Genomic DNA, 12,256 nt, shown 5'->3' with positions numbered 1-12,256 from the left:
GCCCACTGTACCACACAGGCTTTCACCTGAGCAACTGGTCATTACGAAAGATGCAGTAAGCAAGCTTTCAGAGATGCTAATGTCAAATTATTGGATAGGAACACAGGGACTGCAGACTGGCTCAGACCCAAGGGCCATCTGGCCCAGTACATGGTCTCCCACAGTGACCAGCAGTAGATGCTGCAAAGGAAGCCCTAGTGGTTAGAGACTGGTTTAACCTGTGAAAGAAGGATGTTGCATCTCCCTTCCACCACTCTGCTAGCTATCGTTATATATTTTAGGTCACAATCATGATGCAGCAGGCAAAGCCACACTTGGGAGGTGCTTAGTAAATCCCTAATCCTTTATAAACTAGGCATTTTTAAATAACTGCCTGCCTGGTAATGACAAATCATCAACACAATGTGTCACTCAGGGCTGCAAGAGAGAGAATGGGACAGAAAGGTAAAATCAGTCTGGGATTATGCTAAAGGAAAACCATGACACTGTGACAGAAAGCAAACCGACTTTCCTGGCTTTTAGTGGTGGTGTCTTTGCTCATTACAACTTTCTTGCAAGTGTTTTTTTTTTTAAATCCTTTATTTACTGATAATCATCCTGAATGAGGTTTTAGGTCTCGGAATATCACAGGCCAATGCCAGAACCCTGCACTGGGAGAATATGGAACATGGCTAATTCAGAATTTCCTTGGCTCTGTGGTTCAGGGGAAAGCCATGTTATTGTCCCTTTCACAAGGCATTTTTGAGCTAATAGGTAGTCAGAGAGGCAGCAGATTTCACAGATGCCTATCTGCTACTGTCCCATTGACTGTTTAGCAAACCAATATTTGGACCCACTAAATTGTCCAGATACTGTACTACATTTCTGCTAGTGCTAAGAGGCTTGAAAGAACAATGCTGCTACCTGTAAACAGTTACAGAATTACCTTTAACCAACTGAAAAGGAACAGGGAGTCAGGTTCACATCTGTGCAGGTCGGGAACGCTACAAAGTTAGCAACTGGTGAGGACTCAGACTCCCAGTGAAAGGTGTTGGACCTTCTCAAACACTGCAGCATACTGCTCTGCTCCTCAAGAGCACTGGGATCCAGGGAGAGCCTGGCACACAGCAGCTACCAGCACGTGGAAACAGCCCGAAGCAGGAGGCTGCATTTGCAGAACCCCAATAAGCAGTTGGGGACACAGTATTTCCTTCTAATCCAGCGCTGACTGGCCCAATAAAACATCCAGGCTCTGTAAGCTCCCTCCCAGGCCAGCCTTGATTTTCAGTCCATTTTGATTCCCACTCAACAGTTCTAGCCATTCTCCTTTGAAGGACTCTGCTTCATTGCCAGTATCTACTGCGGTCTCTCCTTAGACATGAGCTCTTAAACTGCAAGGAGCGAGAGCAAGACCTGCAGCATGTCACAATCAGTATCCTACCTGTGCAAATCTAGACCTCAGCAGAGGAATTAGGTGTGTACATTTGTAAGTTTCCTGTTACCATAGTCCTGTAGCAAGACACTAATGTTGTAATGTAGATAAAACCGACTGACTGCAAATTACATAGACAGAACAGGAAATTTCTGAATGGCTACCACTGTGTCCTGATGCTAAACGTACCTTTATAATGTAAAGCACACGGAGGGAATTGTCACAGACAGCACCTAATCAAGGCTGCTGAAAAAGCAGCAATGGTCAGAAGGCAAAGATTCCTGCCAATGCACAGGATGTTTCACATTACTAGACCTTTTCTATGGAAATGTTTCACAGCTGCAATAGCCATTACAACAGATGTAAGCACTGCAGCTTGTATTACAATATGCCTGGAGGAGGATTGGCAGTCTGAAAAAAAAGTTACATACTTCGATTGAAACTTGTGCAAACATTGAGGCCTATTGCTTTGCCTGGTTTTATAGGCTTGTTTTGCACTTTGCCTGTAAACATCTGGTGAAATATTCAGGGTCTGTATAAAATAGGTCATCTTTCCAAGCTCGTTCTGCTGCCGGAAGCAGCAGTCCCCAGGAATTCCTACTACCAAGGGGGCTCTCCAGCAGCTTTCAGGCAGAAATATTGCTTCTCTGCCTGCGTGCGCCTGTTGGGCTCATGAGGTGTCAGCAAGTGAGAACTCATGACCTTCCCTTCCTCCCCCTAGAACTGTGTGATATGAGCACAAGAACATGCTTTCCCTACATAGCCAAATCTATCAGGGCAGAAGAGTAATGAGAAAAACCAGTCCTGACATGAATTATGCCATTGTTATATTCCACATATTCAGGAATCTGAAGCTGCAATTTTAGCAAGTGATTACCTTTTAAATAACCGTTTGATTATGGTACATGAATTAATGCCATGTTCCTATGTTAGAAGTGTCATTCACCATTAACAGAAAGATCCTGTGGATGGCACAGGTTTGCCACTTTTTCCTCCCTTAGGATGTGCACGCACTACCTACTCTATCTTACACCCACTGACTTCATGGCTGGTTTTCCTGGGGTGCCAATCAGACCTGTAAATCCACCATAATCTAGTGAGGCAGCCAATTTCCTGGCCACATTTTGGCACAATAAATTTTAAAGCCAGATATTTTCCTCCTTTTGTGAAAGTGACACAACTAAGGGAACACTAAGGCTAATTAGCTTTTCACCAAGATTACCACAACAGTTTTAAAGGCCTGAAATTAGTCTAGGAAAAGCACTTTGAGAAAATAATTTAAGTCTGATATTATTCTGAACTGTAGCTGTTAGTGCAGGATATGATGTTATGTGTGTGTTTACACACACACAAACACACACACACACCCCTGTATGTAGACAGCTAACATAAAGAATGCCATCTTGGCACATAATACATAACATTATTCAGTAGTTTGTAGGACCCACTCCATTTATTATTGCTGTGGACTGCAAATGGCTTCCAGACTACACTACTCTTGGCTGCACAGTGACTGGCTCTGTGAGATTTTATATTTATAACAACTCCCCTCACAACTTCCTAGCGGCAGCCATGCAATTCCAGCCTGGTATTTGAGAGTCAAGCTGGGTTGCCAGGGAATGATGTGAAGGGCAAAAGTATAACTGGGCTCAAAAACCAATTAGATAATTTCATGGAGGATAGGCCCATCAATGGCTATCAGCCAAGATGGTCAGAGCTGCAACCCCATGCACTAGGTGTCTCTAAACCTCCAACTGCCAGAAGCTGGGACTGGATGACAGGGGCTGGATCACTTGCTGATTGCCTGTTCTGTTCGTTCCCTCTAAAGCATCTGGCACTGGCCACTGTCAGAAGACAGGATGCTGAGCTGGATGGACCAATGGTCTGACCCAATATGGCCGTTTTTGTGGGGGGGGGTTGGCTTAAACATCACCACAGAAATAAAGAATCTGTAGACAAAAGTTCTCCTGAAATGAGTGTGCATAGGTGTCAGCATAGGCCGAGCTTTAGGCCTAGTACTGAGACGGGTTGTGTGCAGGAACCAAGATATGCTGTGTTCGCTGGTTATTTTCATTTATAAACATGCACGGTCTCGTTCCTGCTCATGGTACTTACATATGTATTTTAATTGTTCTTTCATTAACATGCACACTAAAGATAGTGTGAGGAAAAAAATCAGGAAAAATATTCATTGACTTTTTTTCCACATTGAAATTTGGAGACTTTTGACTAGCTCTAGTATCTGTAGGCCTGCCCCAGATGGCAAATGGTGCCATTTTCTGACTAGAGAGTCAACATGTGCTCAACATTACATACAGGAATAGTGCCTGGGATTCTGGTGTGTCTGTCTCCTCCAATATCCAAGAAATCTGGGGAAAGATCGTGAAAGGCCCCAATGCTCCTGAAGAGAGTGAGATTAAGGCCACTCTGGAGTTTGCAGATAATGGAGGGAAATAGAATACGCAAAAAAAAAATGCTAGAGAAGTTCTAAAAGCAACAAAACCCTTAAAACCAAACAATGTCTAGTTTTTGATTTATCCCAGAGGTGGTGAGAAAATTCTATGCCATGCCCGCACACGACACACTGAGTCTGCAGGAGTTCAGTTATTTTATTTTTACTATGTATGTGGTGGGTTTGTTTCTTTTTTGGGTGGGGGTGGGAAGAAACAGGAGCACTGTCTATGCAGAAACTGGGCTTATCACACAGAGAGAAGTGTCCTGTAAATATGGAAAGAAGAGATGGGTTTTATGAGGTAAATAAGAGGAGGTAAGGTAAGGATCAGGGCAAAGGGGAGAGGAAGAAAGATAAGCAGAGGTGTTAGACTGACAAAAACTACCTAGAAATCCCACTCCTGGCACCCATACTCCCACCTGGCTCCATTGTTTCCAGTGAACAATGACACTCACTGTTAGTAACAGTTGTGCCTGAACGTCCTCTGGACTATTTCGCATCCCACATGTTTCTGAAGTTTGAGTGACAGAAATCTTGGAAGTCCAGTGCATTGATCCCACACCTCTTTCCTTTTTATGCAGCCAAGACTGCTTTATTTGGTTAAACTTTCTGACTAAACTGACAGAGCAGAGTACAAAAGAGTCATTACTGCATGCACTAGCTTACCTGATATGGCATATAAATTTGAGTGCTGGTGTTCAAAGTCGAGTCGGGAGTTGTTACTTTTGCCTCGAAAGCTCGCGGGAAGCGTCAGAGATATGTGCCTAGTGAAGAGAGGGGGGAATGGAGATGACATTATTACAGAGCAGGAGAAGGTGCTGCTATCACCCCATTCCTTAAACTGATGATGATTCCTGTGAGCTCAAGTAGTAAACAGCAACCGCAATGCTGCCTGCAAAAGGCAGAGTTTGGCCCAAATCACAGGGAAGTGACAGAACTGGTGACTCGGTCATTATTACCCGACTTGTTCAGCAGCTTAAGTGAAATGTGTTGGCATCTCAGTCCAGCTCCCAGTGGGCGAGGAGCCCAGCGCTGGCACATCCACGGGCAGCTGCAGCAAAGAGAGCAAGGTGTGACTCTGCTACGGAGACCCAGCCACCCACTCACCCCTGAGAGCAGCATGGCAGGGGCATGGGGCAGCTGTCAGTTTTTCATGAGCATCACCTTGACTTTACAGAAGTGTCCCCATGATGCAGTACTAACAGTCTGCAGGCAGGCACTGAAGGAGTTAAATGTGTATCTTTCAAGCAGTCAGTTGATGTCTATTATAACTGTGGGTCTGGATTTATCTGTAAGGTAAAGCACTGCAACCTTGCTGCATTCACAAACACACTCCCTGGGCAGATGTTTTTTAAACTTGACAGCCCACTGCATCCTCCCCTCAGCAGCTCAGGCTTGATTGCTCCAAACAGAACCCAAATGTACGAGGTGGTTTCCTCCAGCCCCACACTCAGAGAGGGGCAGCCACATTTTCCACCTCGCCCTTTCCATACTGCCCTTGAGAGACCAACGAAACCCTGCCCAGGAAAACGCTCCGCAGAGCTGCACATGGCCACCAGCAGCACAGGCCATGGCTGTAGGGGCAGCAACACCAGGCTCCTCCTTCTCCTCCTCCTCCCATTTTAAAAACTTTAGTTAAGCCTTAACTTCAGCACATGCTGTAAATAAAACAAGCCTGCAGAAATGAAGTCGGGGCCATTTCAATAGCTCAGCATTTATGAACTATTAAAAGAAAACTGCACATGCTGTAGGGACTGGCGTAGAGAGTGGGCTAGAGAATGCAGGCAAGCTTCCCAGAATCCCCATCTGCCACAGGCCAGGAGCTGGAAGTGATGCTCAGAGAGCCCCAGTACCAGTAGGTACCAGGGCCAGAAACACAAGCTCTGTCTTGTGGTCATTTGCAAGCAGTTGATTTTCAAAATCTGGAGTCTGGGTGTGTAACTATTCACCAGCTGTTTGGCAACAGGGAAAAAACCTAAACCTCAACCTGACAGCCACTAACTCACGAGGGTAAGTTTCTAGGTTCCATGCTCCTTGTGGCTCCTCGCACTCCCTGTTCAAGAAACCAGGCAGGGAATCATGGCCCTATGACATCTGCTTCATAATCCTGTGCTGGATCCTACTTACCATCCAGGCCTCCTCTATTAATGGCAAACTGACCAACTCTCCAATGCACTATCCTTGGGTGGAATATGAAAAGGTCAGTTTCACAACTTCTCCTGCCACCTGATACGTCTAAGTGAATGCAGAAGATGATTTTATTTTGTCCCCTAAACCAGTCTTCGTACTTGATTCAATTAATGTGGTCACTAAACTAAACTAGAGAGACAGCTTCATCCAAAGCCCTTCAGTTACAGAATACATTTCATTAGGAGATGATATTTGCTAGCTATAGATTTATATGCTTTGATGGGAGATTCAAGCTTTTCCTTTTTAATTTAAATCTATATTTTCTACTGCTGATTCTAGGTCTGTGTGAATTTTTATTAAATGTTATCATTAATCTTCTGGACCCAGTTGCCACATGTAATGAAGATGCTTCTCTCTTCACAGCAAAGACTTAGTCTAGCATGAAGGGAAGAGGCAGCAGCTGTCCATTTCATACATTTAAAAGCTACATAAACAAGGGAAGATACTTTGCGGTGGCCATTTGCCAGAAAACAAGGTAGTGCGTTCCCCATCACAAATGCCATATTTGGGGGGGGGGAAGCATCATGTACTTTCCAGCAGAGAATGTCTGGCCTGTTTTCCAGGCCAAGGAATTTTTATTTACTAAATATTTGTTGGAAAACAGCTACCTTTAAAAACAGGACACACTCCTACAAACCAGAGAAACAGCTTTAAAAACAACGATAATGGTTGCAAACCTCAGGGATAACATTGCTTTGAATTAGTGTGTACTTCCAAACCTATTTCCAAGTAAACATTAAAACAAATAACCAAAAAGGCCACGTGAAAACATTTTCAAATTTAGCCAACAGTTTTCTATTGAAAACTCTGCCCAGGTGGGGCTTTTTGCCAGTCCCAGCCCCAGCCCAGTTACACCACTTCTATGTGTTATGCACTTTTCCTTCCGCTTTTTATGAAACTGTCCAGGAATTTACTGATGAGTCATCCAGACAATTAACAGCGAGGGATGCCTGAATGTCTCTTGTTTACGTTGGGGTCTGTTCTCTTCTTCCACGTGCATAAACAGTAACCCCAATAGGAGATTCACAGGGAGAAAATAAGTCAGATATCCAAAGGGCACATCTCTGAGCAACACAATGTAAAGGCTTCCTGTAGCCTGATGAAATCAGGAGCACAGAGCATATGGAAGTCACCAGAGATTAACAACGTCTGTTGATGGAAATGCTGGATCTTCTCCATGGGGAGAGTACTTTTCAGCAAATGAAGACAGAGCCAGCCCACACTCCAGAGGCAGGACATGCATATCTTAGCAACCAACCGGGCTAAAAACGATGGGTCTATCAGAAGAAGAAGTGGGTATTCACCCACGAAAGCTCATGCTGCAAAACGTCTGTTAGTCTATAAGGTGCCACAGGATTCTTTGCTGCTTTTACAGATCCAGACTAACACGGCTATCCCTCTGATACGGGTCTATCAGAGTAATTCATAGTGTACATTGTGTAAGCAAATTATAAGTTGTTGAGACCGTGACCTTCCATATACCCAAGAGCCTTCAAATAAGAATTTCATTCAATCCTTGGGTTGGGACATACCCAATGAACAAAGTACCCGACTATCACCACAACTTCCTGGCAATTCACACCAAGCACCAGGTTTCATAAGTGCCATACGCTAAGATGGTGTATACCTTCCACCAGCGTCATTAAAATGAACTGCTCCGACTCAAACAGACTCAGCTCACGTACACTTGAGCGTGGCAGTAGAGAAGCACATATCCAGCTCTTGGCTCATATTTCAGCACCATCTCCAGTTTATTCTTAATCTTAAATACACCAAAGTTAAACTCTGAACCTAGAGCACTCAGCCACACCTATCATGAATAAATTATGAATATTAAAACTGAACCTACAATTTGAAACTTGCTTTTGGTGAGCATTCAAGCCTGTAACTTTCTTTTCACATGTCCATGTGTAGTGACGGCACCTCAAATGTTAGTGGGGTATTAATTTAATAATACTGAATCATGGGCACTGGCTAATAGGAGAAGGTTTTCAAATACATACAAATGTTTTTGGATTCTCTCTCCCTTGTTCACTCAGCTCTATTGTGAACATCCATTCTTTCTGATAGCCAAATGGGATTTCATCATTTAGAATAAAACTTGGGGCAGGGATTGGAGTATTAAGGGCCTCTCCAAGGAGGAAATGGAGTTTCAAGACTACAGCGCAGGAGATAGTGCCATTTCTAGTGCAAGATCAGAACTTTAAATTCTAATTTAAAAAAATGTGACACGGGGGGGGGGGGGGCAGGAGGGAAACACAGTCTAATTTATTTTAAATTAATGCAAACATTTGGCCAGGATCAATATAACTCATACCTACTAACTTGATTGCATAATGAATTTTCCTTATGGGTTGTGAAAGCCAAATCATTTTGCATTGTAGAAGGAAAAAAAATAGGCTGCCATTGAAAAAAGCAAGAAAATCCCAATTACAAACTCCCCAAGTTCCTAAACACATATCATGAAAGCATGTGCAGCTCTGTAGCATATGGCAAATCAATTACTAGTTTAAATTTTAAAACAAAAACATGGCAAATGTGTTGCAGAAATAATCAAGAACAACGGTTCGGTTTAGATTACAGTGGCCACTAGAGTTTTGAATACAATTAATCATCATTCCAGGCAATGGGAAGCCATATTGACACTTATTCCTCATTTGAATATTTAATTAGGGTGAAGTTCTTCATCAAATTATCACAGAACTGGGAGGAAAGCCTAGAAGATTTAAACCATTTAGACTTTAACCCATTAGCAGCTGCTCACCTGTGAGCTGAAGAACTTGCCCCCGACTCCCGGGAAGGACGAGCGTGTTCAGACAGCAAACAGGAACGAGGGATAATCTCTTTATTAGAAATACAAGAGGAAAGCTCGGTGGGCACTTACCATACTGTGGGTCCTATTTGGAGACGCCAGACTGAAGGAGGTTTCTTGAACTCCATTCATGTTAGTCAAGAGGGCTCGGACTTTTATTGAGATGTCGAGTTTCTTTCACGCAGAGCCTGACTAAAGACATGGGCTCCCTTGCAGTGCACAACTGCGGTCTGTGTTGCTATGATTGTTAAATACCCTTCAGCAAAGGGAGTGGGGATATCATGGCCCAGCTCCTCCAAGGTTTTTAGGCTTCTAACTTTCTTTGATTTGCCCAAGGTCTCTCACAAAGCCTGTGCTGGGCCAGGGAACTGAACCCTGGTCTCCCGAGTCCTAGGGCAGCCCCTGACCCTTTCATCCTTCATCTCAGTAGTTGTGCCTGGCAAAGGCGGGCTGGAGACGGGGCAGTGCAGTTCACCAGGCTGCTACTATCCAGTGCAGAGCCCTGGCTGCACTGCTGCGTGCGTCAGAGAGGGAGGCAGCAATGCTGGTGCTCAGCAGTGGTGCTGGCAGTTCTGCACTGTGTGGAGAACGCAGCCACAGGCTTACCAATGGAGCCAGCGCTGTGACTCACCCTCAGGGTAAGAATGCAGACTCAGCTGCACATTCCCGCGACAGGAGCACTGCTCTAGGACACGGGGAGGGACAGCCATTGTCAGCGCCAGCTGCTGCTGTGTAGCAAGCTCTACGCTGAAGTGTCAAACCGTGTCTGCTCTTGGCTCACCCTTCCTGACAGGGCTCAGAAGAGACATCTGCACTGCAGCTGGGCGGCGCGACTCCCAATGTGGGGAGACAAACCCGTGCTAGTGCTGCTCGAGCTAGCGCACTAGCAGCAGCAGTGTGGATGTTGCGGCACAGGCAGCGGCTTGGGCCAGCCACCTGAGCTCACACCTAGGGGGTCAGGTGAGCTTGGACTTGGGTGGCTAGCCCATGCCACCGACCTTGCCACAACCTGGCATTGCTAGCATGCTAGCTCCAACGGAGCTAGGGAGAGTCTGTGCTGGGAGCAGACAGACCAGACCCTAGGGCAGAAGTGGCGTGCCACGTCTTCAGTAATTTAAGGTTTCACATGCCAGTAATAAAATTTACATTTACAAGGGCCCTGACAGAACCCCAGACTGGCAGCGGGCTGAGCGGGGCTGGCAGCTGGGACCCCGGCTGGCAGGGACCGGTGGACGGAACCCCAGACCGGTAGCACGCTGAGCCACTCAGCCCACTGCCAGTCTGGGGTTCCGGCCACTGGCTCCTGCCTGTCAGCCCTGCTCAGCCCGCTGCCGGCCTAGGAGTCCGTTCACCCAGACAGGCAGCGGGCTGAGCAGGGCCAGCAGCCGGGACCCCGGCTGGCAGCAGTGTGCCAGTAAAAATCAGCTCGCGTGCTGCCTTTGGCACGCGTGCCGTAGGCTGCCGACCCCTGCCCTAGAGGGCTCAGCAGGGTGCAAATCATGCTTAGCCAGCAGAACCAGTGTCCCAAGGGAAGGACCTGGGATTCCTGAGTTAGGGACCCTTCATTGCCCTTGTTCTGTCTCCCTCCTCCCTATGTGGGGAGAGAGATCTCAGAGGCTTTCAAACCTGCTCTTCGCACCAGAGTCTCAGGGCTCCTTAGGCTAAGGCGGCAGTGCACGGCGCGCAGTCAGGGCTGCGGAGCCTGTACAACCTACGGCCTCCCTCTTTGCAGAAGCCAGCTCCTCTCTGGAATTCTGAAACTTTCCTTTGCATGTTACATTAATCCATATAAGAAAATCTCTTTTAATGAGGAGTGATATAGTTACTAACTCTCTAGAGCCACAATTAGAGCAAACTAATTGAACTTGTGTTTTGACACACTTTCCAAATTCACGGGTGCTGCATGACATATTCACAACAGTGTTGCCGCACAGCCATGGCGACAGCAAAATCATTAGGCTAATAACGCTTATTTGCATTCTTATCATGCCAGCAGCATGCCATTAAATACTGTTTCAACCATTGCTCGTTTACTCTGAAAGTTTCCACTGAAAGGTATTAACAGTAATTATTAGTACTTTAGTGGAAACTCTTATATTAAGGAACTGCAACTCACATTAACATACACGAATGCCAATTATTTTTCTTCAGCATCTCCACACACACACACACACTAAAAAAAGTCGCTCCTTCTCCATATTACTAAAGTGACAAGACGGACTTTGGAGAGTGAAGAATGCCTACTCCACTGAGACTGGGAATCAGGCTTTCAAAACAATTCTCTTGAATGTTGGCACATGAAACCAGATTGATTTAACATGGGCACTAAGATGCACAGATTCTGGAAAAACATTTTCTCAATTAAATATTGACAATTCCAGAACACTCCATGGTGGTATCAAACAACAAGAACAGTTCAGTGCAGGGTTGATTTAACCACTCTCTACTTCAGCTGCTCTTTTACTCATTAAACTCTTGGAATGATTCAACACACAGCAGCAACAAAAATGGCACGTGATAGGCAAAGTCGCCAGTGCCAGTCAAGAAAGAGGTGTGTGTAATGCACATATTATGGCCAGTTTTCAGGTGCGTATTTTAGAGGCACTCCCACAAACAGGCCAGGGGATGCCCAACAGTTCCAAACAACAATTATTAATGACAGTCTGCATGAAGGTGATGAATTGCTTCTGAAGTTAGGGAGCAAATACTTATAAAAAGTAACAAAGGATTGTAAGGGGAAATGCAAGAGAGCAAAGGAAGCTTCAAAATTCAATCCAAAATATCACAATGGACACCAGAGTAAACAGTGGTGACTTTAGCTTCCAATCAGATCAGGTGCAACATGGTATAGAAGTCAGTCAAGATACAGAACACTGACTCATGCTATTTAGTAAACTAAAACCATGTTGTATAACACTAACTAGAAGCAGTGCTGTGCTTTGGGGTGCTGTGTGCACTTCCATCATTTATTTGATACGCACATAAGAATTGTGATGCAAAATTTGTAGAGCCACACAGAAATACTGCCAAATAAAACTGCATCATCTTCCACATTCAATGACTGTTACCAAAAGTTCTCACCTCTTTCCCGGTGCAGGACACTGCCATTGCACACTAGGCTACAAAAGCTAAAAATCCACCCACAAGATAGTAGTTTCAAGCCCAGCATTTAGACCGGGAAAGAGTGTGTCCTTAAAAATACATGTGCATGCCACATGGCTAGAAGTCAAAGGAGTCCTTAAGCAAGTGCTTAAGTCTCAGGATACGTGTCTCAAGTTACAGTTTACAGAAAACACGAAAGCAGATTTCCACAATATCCAAAAATCACATCTACGATATTTATTCACAGCCCTTAATTTTTCTTGCATGTGAGCACTGCAATGCTACAACA

At 45.1% G+C, this 12,256-nt stretch overlaps 1 protein-coding gene across 4 annotated transcripts in view; it reads right to left on the bottom strand.

Annotated features, from left to right (window-relative positions):
* MVB12B (multivesicular body subunit 12B) overlaps positions 1 to 12,256 on the bottom strand; it is a 98,067-nt gene that overhangs the window by 47,065 nt on the left and 38,746 nt on the right. For all 4 annotated transcript variants that reach the window (XM_044992792.1, XM_044992794.1, XM_044992790.1 and 1 more), the window contains exon 7: positions 4,530 to 4,627. In XM_044992792.1, the coding sequence (XP_044848727.1) occupies positions 4,530 to 4,627 (98 nt within the window). The remainder of the gene's footprint in view (positions 1 to 4,529; positions 4,628 to 12,256) is intronic.

The sequence above is a fragment of the Mauremys mutica genome, chromosome 18 (assembly GCF_020497125.1).
Source record: "Mauremys mutica isolate MM-2020 ecotype Southern chromosome 18, ASM2049712v1, whole genome shotgun sequence".
In the NCBI taxonomy this organism is placed as follows: Eukaryota; Metazoa; Chordata; order Testudines; family Geoemydidae; genus Mauremys; species Mauremys mutica.
This window is presented reverse-complemented; position numbering and strand designations above follow the sequence as displayed.